General features: G+C 50.0%; 1 protein-coding gene across 1 annotated transcript in view; it reads left to right on the forward strand.

Annotated features, from left to right (window-relative positions):
- pknox2 (pbx/knotted 1 homeobox 2) overlaps positions 1 to 21,361 on the forward strand; it is a 49,060-nt gene that overhangs the window by 24,926 nt on the left and 2,773 nt on the right. The window contains exons 3-5 of the mRNA XM_062452994.1: positions 8,602 to 8,709; positions 9,864 to 9,997; positions 18,521 to 18,692. Of these exons, the coding sequence (XP_062308978.1) occupies positions 8,626 to 8,709; positions 9,864 to 9,997; positions 18,521 to 18,692 (390 nt within the window). The 5' untranslated portion in view covers positions 8,602 to 8,625. The remainder of the gene's footprint in view (positions 1 to 8,601; positions 8,710 to 9,863; positions 9,998 to 18,520; positions 18,693 to 21,361) is intronic.

The following is a 21,361-nucleotide window of genomic DNA, read 5'->3' on the forward strand; positions in this document are numbered from 1 at the left end:
GTTAAAGGTTCTTATCTGACGGCTGCTAGTCACAGTAGTCTGTGTTTAGGGGGATCACTGCCTCCCCACCCCCTCTATCTCTGCCTCACTGCCCCTCACAGGCCCCTCTCAGACCCCTGTCAGACCCCTCTCAGACCCCTGTCAGGGCCTCTTTTGAAATACATCCGCCCCCACCACACCACCCCCAACACACCACCCCCACCCATCCATGCCAAGAATCCACTAACAATTCAGTGGCTTGCCTATCCACAGTCTCTGCTCCCACAACCCAACACACACACACAGACACACACCTGCTAATCCCCCTTCTCATTAGCCCCCCAACGCTGTCCTCAGCCCCACTCCACTGTGGTCTCAGTGCACGAGGGAGCAGGGAATGGAAGGAGCTGCCTGCTTGGGTCCACTTAATACCCCTCACCCAGCACTCCTCCCAGCCGGGCAATGCCAACACGGCTGCCATGCGTGCCTGTTTCCTCTCCCAGGGCGGTGTGGATGGATCACTGGGTGGAGTTAAGGGGATACAAGGCCTGGCAGAATCCCGAGCCCACAGTCTCTTTTTAACAAGTTGACTCTCAGAGCTGCCTCTGTAAGATAAGCTGATGTTTAAGATCCTTTTATAGCCACATCTGGGTGACATATTCTAACCCTCCAATGTCAGACATTGGTTTGCCATGTACCCTGCCTGGCTGCAGGTTTACCCAGTGTAACACAGGCATGGCTCACTCACACAGTGATAAGCAGCAATCCATGTTTTTTAGGGACCTTGTTGATGCAATAGCAGATAAGCAGCACAGTGTTGCTGCCTCGGGATCGCTGGTGTAGACCTACATGAGAACGGAAAAAGAAAAGACGTTAGTAAAAAAATAAAAAATAAAACGTCAACAAAAAATAATACACGGTTTGACGCCAATCTCTTAGAGATTACCGTCCCTCTCAGTGAGCTCGCTAGTTCCAATTTCAACGGAATTTCTGCCTTCGATATTCCGATGTTTATCAGCTTAGCAAGAGGAAATGTGATTGCTGTGTGTCAACCGTGGGCCACGCTTGTCTCCTCTGCGCGGGCGCTAATAACATCAGATGACGGCCAGTTAAACATTCGTCACCAGCCTCAACTCGCTGAATGAGAGCAGATTGGCGGAGTAGCCTACTGGAGGTTTCCACTGGGAAGTTGCCACTGCCAGAACATCGCAGTTTTACTGGTTAGAGCAGTATGGAGTGACAGAGTGTTCCTGACAGTGACAGTAGGCCTAACTCACGTTTTGTAGCAAAGGAGGCACTCCCGTACATGGCCTACATTAACTTATATCATGCTCTCTGTTCATTTAGAAATAATATATCATTCCTTTAGGAGGAAACACTGCTCTTCAGAATGACATGGCAGCTGATAAAATGAAATCTAGGATCCACAGTTGGGTAAACCCTGGAGGTAGGCTAGTTAAGGTAACCTCAGAATTGCTAACGCTGTAGGTTGATGCTTAGGTCACACCCGACACAACAAAGTTTGACGTGTTCTTGTATGGTGTGTACATCAACATGTAGCCTACAGTTCTCATTTCTACACAAATAGATACAAAAATGTATCTATTTTAACCCCAAAAAATTATAATAAGAGCTTTTAGCTATGCTAATAAGGCTATTTGCATGCGTAGTACCAGCCTTTGGGGAATAACAAAAACATTTTTTTGCCACTCTAGTCTCCACACCCGTTTTAGTCAAGACTTTAATCTAATTTTAAAAAGCAGGCCAGAATGCAATCAAATCTGAATAATATCTAAACAATAATTTGCATAAATACAAAGAACAAGAATTGGAGTCTGATTGGACCACTGATGCCAATGTATGGACTGAAAACAAGCAACTTGTGTTGCACACTTGGCTGCCTCAGGGGATATTGGAGTGTGTTCATTATGATGTAGGAAGGACGTTCATGAAACGTTGCCATCATTATGAAGTTGAATACGAAAGAGGAATTTTCAGCGGTCATTCTTTTGAAGAACAAGTTGGAGAGGACGTTTTGTCTGGGGTGTGCAACCAACATTTCTATCTATGGATCCGTCTGCCTGCCTGCCTGCCTGCCTGCCTGCCTGCCTGCCTCTCTCTCTCTCTCTCTCTCTCTCTCATACGATTATATACGTATGACCTAACCAGCAACAGTAGTAACAACCTCTCCTCCAGAACCACAGTAAACGAGTCCAGCAGCAGCCTCTCTCCAAGCCGCAGCACCGGACGGCTGAACTCTGCTGAACCATAACAACCTGGATCTGAGTGTCCTTCACTGGGCTGCAGGATCAACCAGCAGCGCTACCATCCACCCCAGCTGTCCACAGCCAGGGAGAGGAGGACTGATAATAGTGTGAATGCTAAGTGGGGACGTGAGGAGGGCTGTCCGGGGTGCAGAGTGTCTCCAGGTCTGCCTGCTGCTGGGTCAGGTTAATGAGGAGGTCTGGGAGCTTATGGGCTGTGCTGTGTGGGTCTCCTGCTAGCCTGGGGCTGGGTGAGTCCTCAGGGCCACTGCTGGGCCTTGCTGCCCCAGGCTGGGCTCGGCCTGTGGGTTTCCTTGCTTCTTTACTCTGTGTGTGTAGGTTGTATGATGTCTGTATGATTGTATGTGCGTGTGTGTGTTGAGGGTGGTGTACACTTGCGTGTGTGTGTGTAGAAGGTGGTGTATGCTTTTTTTGGTGTGTGTGTTTTGCATGCATGAGAGTGTGTGTGTGTGTGTGTGTAGGAAATGGCCCCTTTTCCCAACCTCATTATCATCAGCAGAACCCCCCCCCTACACACACACACACACTTATAATGTGTGTGTGTGTGTACAAGCCCCTCACCATTGGTTTTAGCATTGCAAATCTGCTTAACAATGAGCGATGATTGGATTCCTATTTTCAAAAAAACGTGATTTATGTATTCATCTTGACTAATGCTGTGATCAGGGCATTAAGATGCATGGTATCTGGGCAAGGTGACACCTCGGCTGCAAATGGTATTCATTGGCTTTCTAGTTTATATCAGTAACCTGGAAACTCTAACCAAATGGACCAAATGATTTTGAAGGAGGATTGAGGTTGCTCTCTGGCTTACAGCAAACACATGCTAGCTCTGCAGCGGTTTTATAGTTCACACACATGAAAGCACAAACGGAGATCCAACTGGGTCTGGCGAAATGTCGAGTCCGTCTCAAGTGCTGCATTCCAACATGTTCTCCTGATTGACTGTCCTTGCGTAGCCAATGTCAGTTTCTAAACTTTTCATCCGGATCGTACAACATGAAACAATATTATAGTGGATGGATTCTGAGGTAAAATTGTGTTGATATATTGTCATTATGTTAAGTAGATCCCGAACACCAGTCCTCAAACTGATCTTTTCCATGTCTGGTTAGGAAAAATAAATGATGAGAGCAGTTGGATTGTGCGTGTGTGTTTGGATGAGGTGTGTGTGTCCAGTTTGTGCAGAGGTTGGATGAAGTATGTCTCGTGTAAACACTCCTGACCACATCCTCTAGACTGCAGGCGTCACCTGTTTTCTGTTTGGTTCAAAAAGCCAATCAGCTCTCTGATCAGGAGATTAGGCCGATGTACAGACCAATCCAGAACTGTTTAACATATCAAACACTCAGGCCTGTTTCTCACTGTGTCTCGCTGGTGTAGTGCTTCTGGTGTGTGGATGGTTTGACTAGAAACTGACAGGAAGAGCATGTGTGTGTGTGTGTGTAGAGTCAAGGACAATATAGGATTGGAGCGTGCCAGCGTCTACACAGACCAGCCCCCTCCCCCCACCCCTATCAATACCCTCATCCCCCTAGGAACTTGTAGAAATTAGCCCTGTTATCAGACTAGCCAACGATTGTGGTCAGGGGTCATGTCGAGATTTATCGATGACATCTTTAGCCTTTTCTCAGCCGGGGGCAGGCTGGAAGGCAGCACCAGTGGGACAGCCCAGAGGATCGAAACAAGTGAACATTCAGGCACAAACAGAGGCAGCTGTCTGTATTTACTCCTGTTCGAGCCTCAATATCCAAACATCTGAAACGTGTGATACATTCACAAAGGGTTAGCTTGTTGGTTTATCTACAGAGTCTAAACACTGTCAGGTTCCGGTTTAACATCAGTGGTCAGGAGTGTTTGAGGTTAGAGTTAGCACAACCATCATTATTTGTGGAAAAGGATGCACGATGCTATAATGCAACATACAAAGTACTAGAGGACGTTTCACTAAAGGCCTGAACCGTCCTGTGAAGCAGGACCACAGTGTGACCTTGTGATGGGGCTCCCAGCCACAGGGACAGCCTGACAGCCCCAGGGACAGCCTCACAGCCCCAGGGACAGCCTCACAGCCCCAGGGACAGCCTCACAGCCCCAGGGACAGCCTCACAGCCCCAGGGACAGCCTGACAGCCCCAGGGACAGCCTCACAGCCCCAGGGACAGCCTCACAGCCCCAGGGACAGCCTGACAGCCCCAGGGACAGCCTCACAGCCACAGGGACAGCCTGACAGCCCCAGGGACAGCCTCACAGCCCCAGGGACAGCCTCACAGCCCCAGGGACAGCCTCACAGCCCCAGGGACAGCCTCACAGCCCCAGAGACAGCCTGACAGCCACAGGGACAGCCTCACAGCCCCAGGGACAGCCTCACAGCCGCAGGGACAGCCTCACAGCCCCAGGGACAGCCTCACAGCCCCAGGGACAGCCTCACAGCCCCAGGGACAGCCTCACAGCCCCAGAGACAGCCTCACAGCCCCAGAGACAGCCTCACAGCCCCAGAGACAGCCTCACAGCCACAGGGACAGCCTCACAGCCCCAGGGACAGCCTCACAGCCCCAGAGACAGCCTCACAGCCCCAGAGACAGCCTCACAGCCCCAGAGACAGCCTCACAGCCCCAGGGACAGCCTCACAGCCCCAGGGACAGCCTCACAGCCCCAGGGACAGCCTCACAGCCCCAGAGACAGCCTCACAGCCCCAGAGACAGCCTCACAGCCCCAGAGACAGCCTCACAGCCCCAGAGACAGCCTCACAGCCCCAGGGACAGCCTCACAGCCCCAGGGACAGCCTCACAGCCCCAGAGACAGCCTCACAGCCCCAGAGACAGCCTGGCCACGGTGGCTTCTACATCCAGTGTGGATTTTTATTTCAATACCGGCAGCAAACGGTCAAATTGTGGAAATGTGAAGGACAAGCTTGAAGTGAGAGGGGCGCAGGGTTTCTACTGGAGGGGCGCAGGGTTTCTACCTGGTTGGAAAATTGAATTTTTCAAAAGCTGTGGCACCAGCCCAGTGCTGAATCAGATTAAAGAGTAAAATTGTTTCCCTTTTCTTCTTCTTCTGCAAATACATATTCAGAAACACCCCTTTGATGTTTTTTCTTTTTTTGAGAGGGGGGGATAATGTGCCTCCAGTTCATGTTCCTTTTCATGCTTGCCATTGAAATTTGGAGTTGAGCTCAAGGCAATGCTTTGCTGATGTGTATTTTGGAATGAGTTGGGTTTAGAGCGTGATAGGAACAGGAAGCAGTTTAGAAACCAGAAACACTTGTGTCTCAGGCTGGAGCTGGCTAATTATTAGTTGGTTTATTGAGACGTTTTATTTGATTTGATTGATCATGGTGCCAATGAGAGTGTTGGTGATCAAAGCTTTCAGATGTTCTCAGGGAACTTAACACTTTTTAGCCTGTTTGGTCGTTCACCATGGGAGGATGTTTTTTATTTCTAAATAGATGTTTTCCTGTGGTGGACGTTTGTGTGTATGAGTGTCAGGGTGTGTGTGTGTGTGCCTGTCTCATGTAACTCGCTTGTTCAGATCTGGTGTGAGGTACCTCATTCCTCGAGGGATGAGGTGACTTGAGAGGATGCCTAAAATACTGCGCAATAATTGGAATTGCTTTATCTTTAGTCTCATCAATTAATGTGCAATTTTCCATTTAATCACCAACGCGCTTCCTGCATTTGCAATTAAAATAAGCCCTGATAACAGAGAAGATGTTTCTGCTGATATCATTGGAATATGCACACACACACACCAGGAATAGCAATCAGTACACAAGACACAGACACACACACATGCATACAAACACACAGGCAATCACAGAACACACATTCAAGTGCACAAAGTATAAACACACACACACAAACAGCCTCCAACCAGACCATCCTCCACAGGCATGGTTGTGAGAGTGCTACCTGACGTGCAGAACCTCCTAGAACAGACAGAACCTCCTAGAACAGACAGAACCTCCTAGAACAGACAGAACCTCCTAGAACAGACAGACCTCCTAGAACAGACAGAACCTCCTAGAACAGACAGAACCTCCTAGAACAGACAGACCTCCTAGAACAGACAGAACCTCCTAGAACAGACAGAACCTCCTAGAACAGACAGAACCTCCTAGAAGTCAGGTGGCTGAGCGGTTAGAGAATCGGGCTAGTAATCAGAAGGTCGCCGGTTCGCTTCCCGGCCGTGCAAAATGACGTTGTGTACCTGGGCAAGGCACTTCACCCTACTTTCCTCAGGGGAATGTCCCTGTACTTACTGTAAGTCGCTCTGGATAAGAGCATCTGCTAAATGACTAAATGTAAATGTAAATGTAGAACAGGGTTTTAACCCTGTTCTACTAGTCTAGAAGAAGCAGAGGAGATATCTGGAGGGTTAGGGTTAGACATATCTGAAGGACATCCCTGTGGGTGTCACTAGTAGTGACAGAATCACACCTTTAGCTTAGCTGTATTACGTGTTTATTTTAGGGGGTGGGATTTGAAGTTGCAACCTATTGATCTGCAGTAAAACGCTCTTGATCTGCAGTAAAACGCTCCACACGGTTGCTTGCTAGTGCCATCCCAGTGGTGGAGCTGTCAGGTTTGTCCCTGGTGGTCTGCTCTCTGGGTGATCTCACTCTTCCTCTGCTGTCCTGGAGGAGGGTCTGCTCTCTGGGTGATCTCACTCTTCCTCTGCTGTCCTGGAGGAGGGTCTGCTCTCTGGCAACCTTCGGATTACTAGCCCGATTCCCTCACCGCTCAGCCACCTGACTCCACCTGATGGAAGACAGACGGTTTTTCCATCTAAAAAAAGTATAATTTGTAATAGTAGACTGTATATAAATATCTGTACTATCTTCTATATACCCTCCTTTAATGTACCTCAATTAATACTGTGCAACATGTCTTCTTGTGTGTGCAGTTTTGTTTAGGTTCTTGACATACAGGGGAAAAAAGTCAATATAGAAATGTGTGTGGTTTCCTGTCAGAAAGCCGTCTTACAGGGAGCACTGTTTATACATTTGATCAGCACTTTCCTCAGCACTTAGAGTGTGTGTTTGAAAATGATGAATGGCAAGAAAACACAAAGTACACAGCACACTATCCTGGCATGTACACACACACACACACACGTATAAGTCCACACAGACACACTATGTGATTTAGCAAGACTAACAGTCCCCCTGGACAGGTCACACAGCAGGCTGTGTGGGTGGGTGTGTGTGGGAGGGAGGGAGGGAGCAGGGGAAGATGACGTCAGGGTTGAACCGAGCAGAACATCGTCCTCACAACTGAGGGGTGATTTACAGCTCTCATACTGAGGACACACACACACTCTCACTCACACAAACACAACAACACCCAAAATAGCCCTAGGAGGCTTGGATTACATACTGTCTAGTCACTGGGACGTTAAAAGAAAACTGTGGATTGACTAGATTGTTTACTTGTGGAATTGGACTGAGTGCAGATTCAGAGAACCTGTACACGGTTCTTCACCTCAGAATATTTGATTCCGGGAGCAGGATAGGCAGGTTGGTGGTCTTCAGCGTAAGAGCATGGATAAAACATTAGCCCGCTCACTCCCAGCGCTGGAGGTGTCCTGCTGGTCTAGCGTCCAGGCAGGGGGGCTACGGGTGTCATGCAGGAAGGTATCCCTTGGTGTGTGTGTGTGACTACACTGGATGTGTGTGAGAGACGGTGTGTCCTATCGTGTGTGTATGAGTGTGTCAACTCCAGAGACCTTAACCCTGAACCAATTATCTCTCTAGGGGTCCAGCACAGAACCTGGGGGACCCCCTGCTGTCCTGGCAACTGCAATTAGTCTACTGACTGGAGCACTAATTAACCCACTGATTGGCCAATTGGTGAAGCAGTCTGACATGAGGACGACCAGGGTGATGTTTGTATCTCGTTAGAGGCTGTGTTAGCTTGCATTGCTGACTTGCTGTGTTGGTAAAGTACAGGTCTGTGTAGTGTGTGATTTGAGATTCTCGGCCTGATATGACACTCAGTCTTTGTGGCTGTGCACATGAGACTTGTGTGGCTGAAAAATGAGGTTCAGCTGGGGAAAGGAGAGAGGGAGACGGGGAGAGATGAGGAAGTGAGAAAGTTCAAACTCTAATCATAGCAACACCTGGTGGCTAGTTCAGAAATAACAATTCAGAACAAAATCCCGAAACACATCCTCTACATTCAGCAGACAGACAGAACTTGTCAAACCATCATTCCACTGACTTTCTGAAAAACGCTTTGTTGACAGCATTGGATCATTCCAAGTGTTGTAAAAATGACTGCGTAAATTAACACAATCTGGGTGTATCTCTGTGTGTGTGTGTGTGTGTGTGCTCTCCCCAGGTCTTCATGTGAAGCTATCCCATAATGCAACATGTGCCCCCAGCACCAGGACTAGCTATGATGGCCACCCAGAGTGTTCCTCCACCATCCTACCAGGAGAGCCAGCAGGTAGGTGGCTGCTGCAGGTACACAGACTGGGGAACACCTGGAGAAGCCCCCTAGAAGCCCCCTAGAAGCCCCCTAGAAGCCCCCTAGAAGGCCCCCTAGAAGCCCCCTAGAAGCCACAGTGAACACAGTTTTACAGGCCTGCCTTAGACCACTGTAGCAGCAGCTGTTTCAGAGTTTAGGGGTAGTTTGGTTTTTAATCCAGGTGAAGTACAAAGATTACAGTGATGATTATAGGATGCTGATACTCTGGGTTTCTCTGCTGGACGGCTGGAGAGAGAGGGAGAGATTTGCAATGTAGATGTTAGCATTATCCTACATATCATCAGCCATCACCATACGATTGGATAAACCAACACTGTAAACGTTGCATTGTTCCTTTAGGAAAATTGGCCAAATATGTTTATTATCCTTACCCTTATGGTGATCAAACAAGTCGCCCAGTGCAGACGCCACAAGCGTGGTAAACTGAGGGTAAAGTAGATCAGGTTGGAGGAAGCACGCCTCACCACCCCTCCCCCTCTCTGTCTCCATCGCCGTATCCTTCCGCCTGGAGGATTAGTGCCAGGGGATCGCTCCCGCGCCCAGTCAAAGCACGGCACTAATGCAAATGAGAGCTAGTTAAGTGTGAAGAAGCTAATTTATTTCCCATTTGGTGCCGGGATTAAGACTTGAAGCTTCCTACCCATAGCAAAAAAAAATAACAAATGGGGAGAAGGGGAGGGAGGATGCAGGGTGGGTATTTCCTGAGAGAAAACGAGGGGAAAAGAGGCGAGAGAAAGAATGAGAGAGGGGGATGGATGAGTCGGGATGCGAGGATCTACACAACTGGAAAGGGGCAAACCATCACGTTACACACACCATCACGTTACACACACCATCACGTTACACACACCATCACAAGATGGAGAGATTACTAGTCTGTCCTCTCCTGGCTGGATGGGTTCTAAATGTGTAACATGTGCATTACATGCAAGACACCCTCTACAACGGCGACCCTATTTGTGATCCTGACTTCCTGTTGTTGTAATCCTGACTTCCTGTTGTGATGATCTTGACTTCCTGTTATAGTGATTGTGACTTCATGTTGTTGTGATCTTGACTTCCTGTTGTGATCCTAACTTCCTGTTGTCGTGACCCTGACTTCCTGTCTGCAGATGACGGGCACCACCCAGCAGAACTCCAAGACCCCGCAGGTCCACCTCCCAGCTGCGGGGGGCGCCAGCACACCGGTCAGCGTGACCCTCGACCCCCAGGCCCAGCTGGAGTCTGATAAGAGGGCCGTCTACAGGTGAGACCGGGGCAGGTGGGGCAGGTGTGGAGGACTGGAGCAGTCAGTCTAGTTGTGGTACATGGAGAAACGTGACTGGAAGGAGGATTGACAGACCATAAAACACTGTACATTGATGTGAGTGTGTGTATGCTCCAAAGACTACATCCGTGTAGGATACTGTAGGGTACATTCCTGTTAGTTGGGAACAGGTGGCTGAGTGGTTAGAAATTCGGGCTAGTAATCAGAAGGTCGCTGGTTCGATTCCCAGCTGTGTCAAATGTGTTGTGTCCTTGGGCAAGGCACTTCACCCTACTTGCCTCGGGGGAATGTCCCTGTACTTACTGTAAGTCGCTCTGGATAAGAGCGTCTGCAAAATGACTACATGTAAATGTAAAGACTTTATGCAATTGCCATATACAGTAAGTGCCACGTAATGTTCTTTTGAGGGCGGTGAATAGTACCCAAACACATATTTGAAATGTACCCTCCACTAACCAACCTCATCACTTGAATATTAATGCACTTTCATAATGGGCATTTATTATCTATTTATGAAGTAAATTATTCAAAATACAGATTTTTTTTTTCTTCTGCTCAGCAATCTCCCAGTGAGAAACCACACGCCTGCTAGAAATCGCGGCAGAACTATTTGACCCAAAAAACAAAGCTTGAACACAGTCTTCATTGGATTGTGCTAAGATGGCAGGGCACCCTTTTAGCTTGGCCCAACACCGTGGCGGTGCTGCTTCCCGGAAGGTGATCGGCTATTCCTGTCTGATTGGGTTCTCGCCCCCTGGACGCCTGCGCTAAGCCCCAGAGGCAAGCCACTATGAAGGCCTTGCCAAGCCGGGGGCTGAATTTCTAAGCTCCTCTGAGATACAAGCCTGTCTTTGATGTGAGCAGCCCGCCTGAGGGTGGCTGCAGGCGTGAAATAAAAAAATAAAACTGAGAAAGATTCAGCTCCAGACCTGCACTGTCTGGTTTAGACTCCCCAATTTTTCTCCCATAAAAACATGATGGTCCACATACACACAATGTTTTTAGCAGGCTTGAAAACGCAGAAAGAGATATAAAGTAACACACACCCACACACCAACCATAGTGGTACTTTCAGATTCTATTGTTACAGTTAGACTTAAGTAACCGACTTCAAATAACGTGTTAAAATTAGCTCAATATTCCCTCACGACAGTTGAAAGATGCAGGCAAACAAACAATCCTGACTCCCAAAGAAATCTGCCCCTCCCACGTTTCTACCTCTGCGCTGTGTTCATTTGAGGCTTTGAAACTTTCAAAGCAGATGAGACTTGAAATTAGCATCGCTGTAATTTTGGGGCTGCTTGCATCCGCTCAAATGTTTATGCATACGTCAGTTCTTTTCGCTAATTGCCAGAATAGTCGGGTTTGTGTGGAACTGTCTCGTCTATTCTTTTCTAAGCCGAGACACTTAATTATTAACAGCGGAATCAACGTGCGGTAGCGTGATTATCCTAACGAGTTACTGGGTTCTATGTAAAATAACCCTCTGGAGGCGCCGTGTCTTGTTAAAATGACGATAGGGGGTCTGTTTTTTTAGTCGCTGATATTATGCTCCACTCAGATGCAAGTTCTGCACCATTTTAGACAGAAGTAGAAGTGTATACTACGTTCGTCAAGAATGAATCTACGCAATGCATCGCGTGGACGATGGCTGGTTGTCGAGGGTGTTTTCGTCACCATATGCTTTATCTTCATGTGAAAAGACCGCGACTAATCTGATCTAACATCAATAATAATAGGTTATAATGAATAAATATAGGCTTGTGGAGTAAAAGTGTCCCCGGACCGTAAAAGCATGACATCTTTATACTGTCCAGCCAGACAGTTTGTTTATAATAATTCAACATTGTTGTTCAGGATGTTATGCTTCCTTACAATTAATTTTAAGGAATGTAGCCTTAACCATGACGACCATAACCATGACGAAAACACAGTTGGGAAACAATAAAAGTGGGCAATTGTCAAAACTAGTGACTAGTGATGTCCACGCCAAGTATGCAAAACGAGTTTGTTCATAGATACTAATAGTTAGCACTTGGGATAACTTTCCAAGATCAGAATCTTTGGTTACTAGGGCTCTCTTTTCCAATCTTGCTCCTGTCAGATCTAATTTGTTATCAGACTCATCATGGTGTTCCAGTAATGCTGCTCCTTAAAAGCCACAAGTCCTGTTTTCGCTGGATAGCAGAGCCATGAAACTGAATGAATAATGTTGAAGTGAGACCTGGTGTTCATTGGAATATCTCTTAAAGCACACTGGAAGTTACAAGCATGGGAAGTGAAATATTTTTACTGTTAAAGTCGCAAATTTAAGCTCAAATTGGAAACGAAATCTTTTATGTATCCTTTATGGAATAATGTGTCCTCCATAGGCTTTGCTGCATGGCTCTTCTGAAAGTGTCCATACAGCCGCGCTGGGCCCTGTATGAGGTGCATTATCATGCACTATCCACCATGGTCGGAAAGCTTCTCTCATGCTGGTCTCTGAGTATTTTGCATTGAGACAGGATTTGTGTGAGAGAGCAGAGAGAGAGGTGCCTCACAGCCATGCAGACTCTTATTGAACTCCAGTGGATTCCGGGATTCAAAGGGACATGTTTGTGTGTAGCCTACGTGCGGGAAATCCATGAAGGGAATATTCTAGATGCAGCAGAGAGGCAAGTCGTTCCATATCATGCACAACAGGAACCCTTTTAATTTGAAGGAGTGGTAGGATGGCAGGTTCTCTGTGTGCAAGCGCCTGGAACACGCACCGTGACGTCTGTTTACCTACACCGCTGCGAAGCTCTCGATAACCAGGCCTCTTGACGTCGTAATGACTCGCAGCGTTGGACGATGCGGTGCAGCCCACGGTTCTGGAGACGTGTTTCCCTTTTAAGAGGTCAGCATGACACAGCTAAATTGCTCAGGGATGGAAGAGTTTTTAGTCAAAGCCGAATGGTTTATCGGCTGTTTGTCAAAGAGCTGTTTCCTAACGAACTGCTTCTCTGCTTGACTCAAGTTAACCTGCGGTTGAGTAACTGCACTTTCAGATACTGAACCAAGGACACAGTAGTGGGGCCTTTATCCACAGCGACGTCCAGTCCAGGGGGAATTGGACCTGGCGATCTGCAGTCAAATGCTCTAACCACAGAGCTGTCTCCATGGGGACGCAGGCGAGGCAGTGTGAGTTGGTGAAAGGTGAAGGGTTCCAGAGCTGAAGGATGAGGTGAGGGAGGAAGGAGAGAGAGGGGGAGGAAGGAGAGAGAGGGGGAGGAAGGAGAGAGAGGGGGAGGAAGGAGAGAGAGGGAGGAAGGAGAGAGAGGGGGAGGAGGGAGAGAGAGGGGGAGGAGGGAGAGAGAGGGGGAGGAGGGAGAGAGAGGGGGAGGAAGGAGAGAGAGGGAGAGGAGGGAGAGAGAGGGGGAGGAAGGAGAGAGAGGGGGAGGAAGGAGAGAGAGGGGGAGGAGGGAGAGAGAGGGGGAGGAAGGAGAGAGAGGGGGAGGAGGGAGAGAGGGGGAGGAAGGAGAGAGAGGGGGAGGAAGGAGAGAGGGGGAGGAAGGAGAGAGAGGGGGAGGAAGGAGAGAGAGGGGGAGGAAGGAGAGAGGGGGAGGAAGGAGAGAGAGGGGGAGGAGGGAGAGAGAGGGGGAGGAAGGAGAGAGAGGGGGAGGAGGGAGAGAGAGGGGGAGGAAGGAGAGAGAGGGGGAGGAAGGAGAGAGAGGGGGAGGAAGGAGAGAGAGGGGGAGGAGGGAGAGAGAGGGGGAGGAGGGAGAGAGAGGGGGAGGAAGGAGAGAGAGGGGGAGGAGGGAGAGAGAGGGGGAGGAAGGAGAGAGAGGGGGAGGAAGGAGAGGGAGAGCGAGGGGGAGGACACGGAGATGCAGAAAGAAGGATAGGGATAAAAAAGTAGGAAACCCTGTGCAGGGTGTGTGTGTGTGCCTTGTGCAGGGTGTGTGTGTGTGCCCCTGTGCAGGGTGTGTGTGCCCCTGTGCGGGGTGTGTGTGCACCTGTGCAGGGTGTGTGTGTGTGCCCCTGTGCAGGGTGTGTGTGTGCCCCTGTGCAGGGTGTGTGTGTGTGCCCCTGTGCAGGGTGTGTGTGTGTGCCCCTGTGCAGGGTGTGTGTGTGTGTGCCCCTGTGCAGGGTGTGTGTGTGTGCCCCTGTGCAGGGTGTGTGTGTGTGCCCCTGTGCAGGGTGTGTGTGTGTGCCCCTGTGCAGGGTGTGTGTGTGCCCCTGTGCAGGGTGTGTGTGTGTGCCCCTGTGCAGGGTGTGTGTGTGTGTGCCCCTGTGCAGGGTGTGTTTCAGACATGTTGCCTGGGGGAGAGAGGGGCTCTTGAGGAGCAGCAGGGGGCCTCCCCAGCAGGCTGGAATAAAGCACCCAGCATACAGACGCCCTGATTAGGATGGTAAACATGGAGAGCACACAGCAACGACCCCCCTCTGCACTCCTACAAGCCCCAGCCTCCACACCCCAGCCTCCACACCCCAGCCTCCACACCCCAGCCTCCACACCCCAGCCTCCACAACCCCAGCCTCCACACCCCCAGCCTCCACACCCCAGCCTCCACACCCCCAGCCTCCACCCAGCCTCCACCCAGCCTCCACACCCCAGCCTCCACCCAGCCTCCACATCCCCGGCCTCCACACCCCCAGCCTCCACACCCCAGCCTCCACCCAGCCTCCACACCCCAGCCTCCACACCCCCAGCCTCCACACCCCAGCCTCCACACCCCCAGCCTCCACCCAGCCTCCACACCCCAGCCTCCACCCAGCCTCCACATCCCCGGCCTCCACACCCCCAGCCTCCACACCCCGCCTCCACCCAGCCTCCACACCCCAGCCTCCACACCCCCAGCCTCCACAACCCCACCCAGCCCCAGCCTCCACACCCCCAGCCTCCGCACCCCCACCCAGCCCCAGCCTCCACCCAGCCTCCACACCCCCACCCAGCCCCAGCCTCCACCCAGCCTCCACACCCACACCCAGCCTCCACACCCCCACCCAGCCCCAGCCTCCACCCAGCCTCCACACCCCCATCCAGCCCCAGCCTCCACACCCCCACCCAGCCTCCAGCCCCAGCCTCCCCCCAGCCTCCACCCAGCCCCCACGCCCCCACCCAGCCTCCACACAGCCTCCACACCTGCGATGGCAGAGAAACATGAAATTAGGAAAACACGCTTTTCTTTTCTCCGACGTGTTTGACACGACTGTGCCTGAGTCTTCAGTGGTGGTTATTCTGATTCCACTTTCACTCCTCTCTTAATGCACAGTGATGACAGGAATCTACAGACCACACCTTGACCTTATGACAGGAATCTACAGACCACACCTTGACCTGATGACAGGAATCTACAGACCACACCTTGACCTGATGACAGGAATCTACAGACCACACCTTGACCTGATGACAGGAATCTAAAGACCACACCTTGACCTGATGACAGGAATCTACAGACCACACCTTGACCTGATGACAGGAATCTACAGACCACACCTTGACCTGATGACAGGAATCTACAGACCACACCTTGACCTGATGACAGGAATCTACAGACCACACCTTGACCTGATGACAGGAATCTACAGACCACACCTTGACCCGATGACAGGAATCTACAGACTACACCTTGACCCGATGACAGGAATCTACAGACCACACCTTGACCTGATGACAGGAATCTAAAGACCACACCTTGACCTGATGACAGGAATCTACATACCACACCTTGACCTGATGACAGGAATCTACAGACCACACCTTGACCTGATGACAGGAATCTACAGACCACACCTTGACCTGATGACAGGAATCTACAGACTACACCTTGACCTGATGACAGGAATCTACAGACTACACCTTGACCTGATGACAGGAATCTACAGACCACACCTTGACCTGATGACAGGAATATACAGACCACACCTTGACCTGATGACAGGAATCTACAGACCACACCTTAAATAAAAACCTCACATGACCCCAATTATCCACCCAAAGTCTCACATCACCAAACCACCTCCCCAAACTTGTACTTGTAGTTCCCTGCTCGTCGTTTGGTCCTAACTGCCCCACAACAGAAGGTAATATAAGCCATCTTCTTCTTCTTCTCCGTGTGGAAGTCATCACGTGTCCCTGGGGTCTGGGATTTACTGCTCGTTTGAGTTCCATCCTCCTCGGTGTGAGAGGAGTGCTGACTCGCTTTCTGTCCTCCTGGAAATCGCTCTTTTACGATCCCTGGAATGATTCCCTGACCAGACGTCTGCTCCACGTCGCACTGCAGATACTCTCCTTCTCCTTCTTTGCTACTTTCCGGAGATCACTCTGGCGTGTGCACAGACACAGATCTCCATACGTGTGCGAGGTGTGTCACCTGACACACATGAGCAACAAAATCTCATCAATTAGTGTCTTCGAGGAAATTAACTGATCAGGACTGTTGGCATTTGACATGTTGATGTTTTAGCTTCTGCAAGGTTAGCTGTAAACTCAAGCGAGCAGGTAAAAAGCCAGTGTCCTATTATTTAATGAATCCCTCAGCAATGTGGATTAAAGATTTTAATTACTGTTGTTTATTGCTTGGCCGGTTTGTTTTTGTTTGTTTTATAACCTGGGTGGCTGTAGATGTGGATAAGCTGGCCAATAAAGGTGCTGTGTACTTTTCAGTCTTACCCACAATGCCCTTGGGCCCCAGAAGACCAGCAGCATCATATCGACATGACACGACTGTCTGAGAGAGAGAGAGAGAGAGAGTTGGTGTTTACAGACTGAGAGATATCTGATATTGGACTGTGGGGAACTCTCTCCAAGTTTAAAAATCCTCCACTGGGAAAACAAAGAGAACTGAGACAAAGAAATTATCACATGAATCACATGATCACATGAATCCCATCTGGTGTTTTCTATCTTCAAATGACAGGGTGATTCAGGGTTAGCGTGTTTTAAGATGACAGGGTGATTCAGAGTTAGCGTTGGACGTTCTGTAGCACCTGCAGCAGCAGGACCATACCTGGGCACCTGGTTGAGATGGTGTACCCTGGAGGAAGTGTTCAGCCAAGGACAAGTTACCCTCCTCACCCCTTCTCCTCCCCCCTTCTCTCCCCCCTTCTCTCCCTCCTGCCCTCCCTATTTCTCACCCTTTTAGATTGTCTCCATTTCTTTTCTCTCCTTTCTCAGAACTCCCAGGGCACCCATCTCTCTCACACACACTCACACATGCACATACACACACACCACCCTCTCCCTCTCTTCTCTCCCTCCCTCTCTCTCCCAGGACTGGTGGTGGAGGGCTCTGCAGCTCTGAGCGTGTCCATCTGTTTAGTATTCCTCTCACGTCCGGCCAAGGGAGCCGCATTAAATTGGGATCAGGCAGATTAGAGTCTAATATAGCCGGCTATTAAAGGCTGCAAATGAGAGCCATGGGTTACAGGCTGAGCAGGGCTCCACTCTGGCATGAACCAAGCCCCACGCAGACACCTGTACTCCCTGACCTCCTCTCCCACCTCCAGCCCTCTCACACACACACTCACTCACTCAGTCACACACACTCATAAACACACTCACACACACACTCCAACAGATGGATGTGTTGGGGCACTAGTTGTTTTGAGTTTGATGTGGTAGATTGAATTCATCTAGGTGTGTGTGTGTGGATTAAGGGAGGTACCCAGTACAGTATGGAAGTGCTTGTGATGCACGTTCTGTGGCCGATCATGGTGTTTTGCTTAATATGTTCAGTTGTATTGTCAGTAGAATTTAGTACTAGTTTGTGCTGGAAGGACTCAGCAATCAAGGGCTCAAAGATCCATATCTATAAACTATAAAAATCAGTAGTCACATTCAGTAACAGGAAAATATGTCAGTATCAGTCAGGTCAAAATGATTCATGAACTGTTATATTTTCTAGAATTAAAAGCTAAACTGATCTGGTATTACTAATACCTACCATGGATGGAAATAGTTAAAGTAAGTCTGGAGAATGTGAAGATGGATCCATGACCCTTCATGCTGGGGGTTCTGTCCTTGTTGACCTTCCAGATAAAAGCCAGATGGAGACAATATAACTACTGGACCTTAACACCTCACTTAAAGGTCCTCATGGATATAGCTGCCTGAACTCTGCCTGGTCAAAATGTACAGTGTGTAACACAATGAACAATGACAGTTTGAGAAGATCTGTCACACACACAGTAAACAACAAACTGCAGACACTTTGTTAGAAGCAGGAGTCGGCTGAACATGTGCTTTGAATAAAAACGATATCTGTAAATTATCAAAAACAGGATAAAATAGTATTGTGAATGAACAAGACCTTCAAACCCTCCTCCTCCCCTCCTCTCCCTCTCCCCTCCTTTCCCATCTCCTCCTCTCCCTCCCCTCCCCTCCTCCTCTCCCTCCCCTCCTCCTCTCTCCTCCCCACCCCTCCTCCTCTCCCTCCCCTCCCCTCTCCCTGTCCTCCTCCCCTCCCCTCTCCCTGTCCCCCTCCTCCTCCCCTCCCCTCCTCCCCCCCCTCCTCTCCTCTCTCCTCTCCACAGACACCCCCTGTTCCCCCTCCTTGCGTTGCTGTTTGAGAAGTGTGAGCAGGCCACACAGGGCTCAGAGTGCATCACCTCCGCCAGCTTCGACGTCGACATCGAAAACTTCGTCCACCAGCAGGAGCAGGACCACAAGCCGTTCTTCAGCGAAGACCCCGAGCTGGACAACCTGGTGAGAGACCAGAGGAACACGCTCCACACTCCCAAACACGTGTCATCCTGAAAACATGACTTCCTTGTTAAACAAGTCCTCCGTAGGAGAATCTAATATTCAGATGAAGAGCAGCATCCAAACCATGCTCACCATAAAACATCCATACTCGTAAATCAAGAGAGATTAACTTGAGTTGACGCCCTTCTGCGTTCAGGACTATTGCCAACTTTTTGAGACAGTTACAATCAAAACTCCCCCTTCTGGTTGAGGCAGGAACTGCAGTGCTGCGTGATTTCCTGTCCTTCATTCTTCTTGACCACCTCTTCCTCACTCTGTTTCATGTAGATGATTCTCTCTCTCACACTATCAATTCCTCTTGACTGTATCCATCTCTCTCAATCTCTCCCTCGTCCCTTTCTCTTTCATGTTTCCTATCTTAGTCATTATCTCTCCATCTCTTCTTTCTTTGTCATCCATCCTCCCCCCCTGTCCTGTCCCCCCCCCCCCTTGTCCTGTCCCCCCCCCTTGTCCTGTCCCCCCCCCCCTGTCCTGCCCCCCCCCTGTCCTGTCCCCCCCCCCTGTCCTGTCCCCCCCCCCGTCCTCCCCACCCTCACTGCCTGCTAGCAGTAATTAGAAATTAGTAGAAAGAGGATGGCTCTTACACAGCCATAGAAGAGAGAGAGAGAGAGGAGAGATGAGAGAGAGAGAGAGAGAGAGAGAGAGAGAGAGAGAGAGGACAGAGAAAGACAGACTGACTGTCAGAAGTAGCTCAGTGAGTGTGTGTGAGAGAGAGAGAGACGGAGAGAGAGAGAGAGGAATGGAGAGAGAGGGGGGGGGGGGGGAAGGTCGACTCCAGACACTCTGAAGGTGCTCGGCTGACAAATGCTGAGCAGTCAGTTAACCCTACATCTGTGTGCTTTATGAGGCGCCGGTCCTGGCCAGTCCCCCCCCCCCCCCCCCGGTCCTCTTCCTCTCCGCTGCGGGACAGTTACCCCCGGCCCCGCCCCGGCCCCCCCTCTCTGATGGCCACCGCAGCTCCAGACCTCGGATTAAACGAGCGTTTAATTGGCAGATTTATGTCCTCCTTGTTGGAGCTCTCCCCAGCCCGGTGTCATGCCCTTGCAGCCTGCCTGGCTCTGAGGGAGGAGGAGCCTGCTGTGTGTTCTGAAGAGTCTGCTGTGTGTTCTGAAGAGTCTGCTGTGTGTTCTGAAGAGTCTGCTGTGTGTTCTGAAGAGTCTGCTGTGTGTCTGAAGAGTCTGCTGTGTGTTCTGAAGAGTCTGCTGTGTGTCTGAAGAGTCTGCTGTGTGTTCTGAAGAGTCTGCTGTGTGTCTGAAGAGTCTGCTGTGTGTCTGAAGAGTCTGCTGTGTGTCTGAAGAGTCTGCTGTGTGTTCTGAAGAGTCTGCTGTGTGTCTGAGGAGTCTGCTGTGTGTTCTGAAGAGTCTGCTGTGTGTTCTGAAGAGTCTGCTGTGTGTCTGAAGAGTCTGCTGTGTGTCTGAGGAGTCTGCTGTGTGTTCTGAAGAGTCTGCTGTGTGTTCTGAAGAGTCTGCTGTGTGTTCTGAAGAGTCTGCTGTGTGTTCTGAAGAGTCTGCTGTGTGTCTGAAGAGTCTGCTGTGTGTTCTGAAGGGTCTGCTGTGTGTCTGAAGAGTCTGCTGTGTGTTCTGAAGAGTCTGCTGTGTGTTCTGAAGAGTCTGCTGTGTGTCTGAAGAGTCTGCTGTGTGTTCTGAAGAGTCTGCTGTGTGTCTGAAGAGTCTGCTGTGTGTTCTGAAGAGTCTGCTGTGTGTCTGAAGAGTCTGCTGTGTGTCTGAAGAGTCTGCTGTGTGTTCTGAAGAGTCTGCTGTGTGTCTGAAGAGTCTGCTGTGTGTTCTGAAGAGTCTGCTGTGTGTCTGAAGAGTCTGCTGTGTGTTCTGAAGAGTCTGCTGTGTGTCTGAAGAGTCTGCTGTGTGTTCTGAAGAGTCTGCTGTGTGTCTGAAGAGTCTGCTGTGTGTTCTGAAGAGTCTGCTGTGTGTCTGAAGAGTCTGCTGTGTGTTCTGAAGAGTCTGCTGTGTGTCTGAAGAGTCTGCTGTGTGTCTGAAGAGTCTGCTGTGTGTTCTGAAGAGTCTGCTGTGTGTCTGAAGAGTCTGCTGTGTGTTCTGAAGAGTCTGTTGTGTGTCTGAAGAGTCTGCTGTGTGTTCTGAAGAGTCTGCTGTGTGTTCTGAAGAGTATGCTGTGTGTCTGAAGAGTCTGCTGTGTGTCTGAGGAGTCTGCTGTGTGTTCTGAAGAGTCTGCTGTGTGTTCTGAAGAGTCTGCTGTGTGTCTGAGGAGTCTGCTGTGTGTTCTGAAGAGTCTGCTGTGTGTCTGAGGAGTCTGCTGTGTGTCTGAGGAGTCTGCTGTGTGTTCTGAAGAGTCTGCTGTGTGTCTGAGGAGTCTGCTGTGTGTCTGAAGAGTCTGCTGTGTGTCTGAGGAGTCTGCTGTGTGTTCTGAAGTCTGCTGTGTGTCTGAAGAGTCTGCTGTGTGTCTGAGGAGTCTGCTGTGTGTCTGAGGAGTCTGCTGTGTGTCTGAGGAGTCTGCTGTGTGTTCTGAAGAGTCTGCTGTGTGTTCTGAAGAGTCTGCTGTGTGTTCTGAAGAGTCTGCTGTGTGTTCTGAAGAGTCTGCTGTGTGTTCTGAAGAGTCTGCTGTGTGTTCTGAAGACTCTGCTGTGTGTCTGAAGT

This window comes from Osmerus eperlanus, chromosome 27, assembly GCF_963692335.1.
Source record: "Osmerus eperlanus chromosome 27, fOsmEpe2.1, whole genome shotgun sequence".
Taxonomy (NCBI): Eukaryota; Metazoa; Chordata; class Actinopteri; order Osmeriformes; family Osmeridae; genus Osmerus; species Osmerus eperlanus.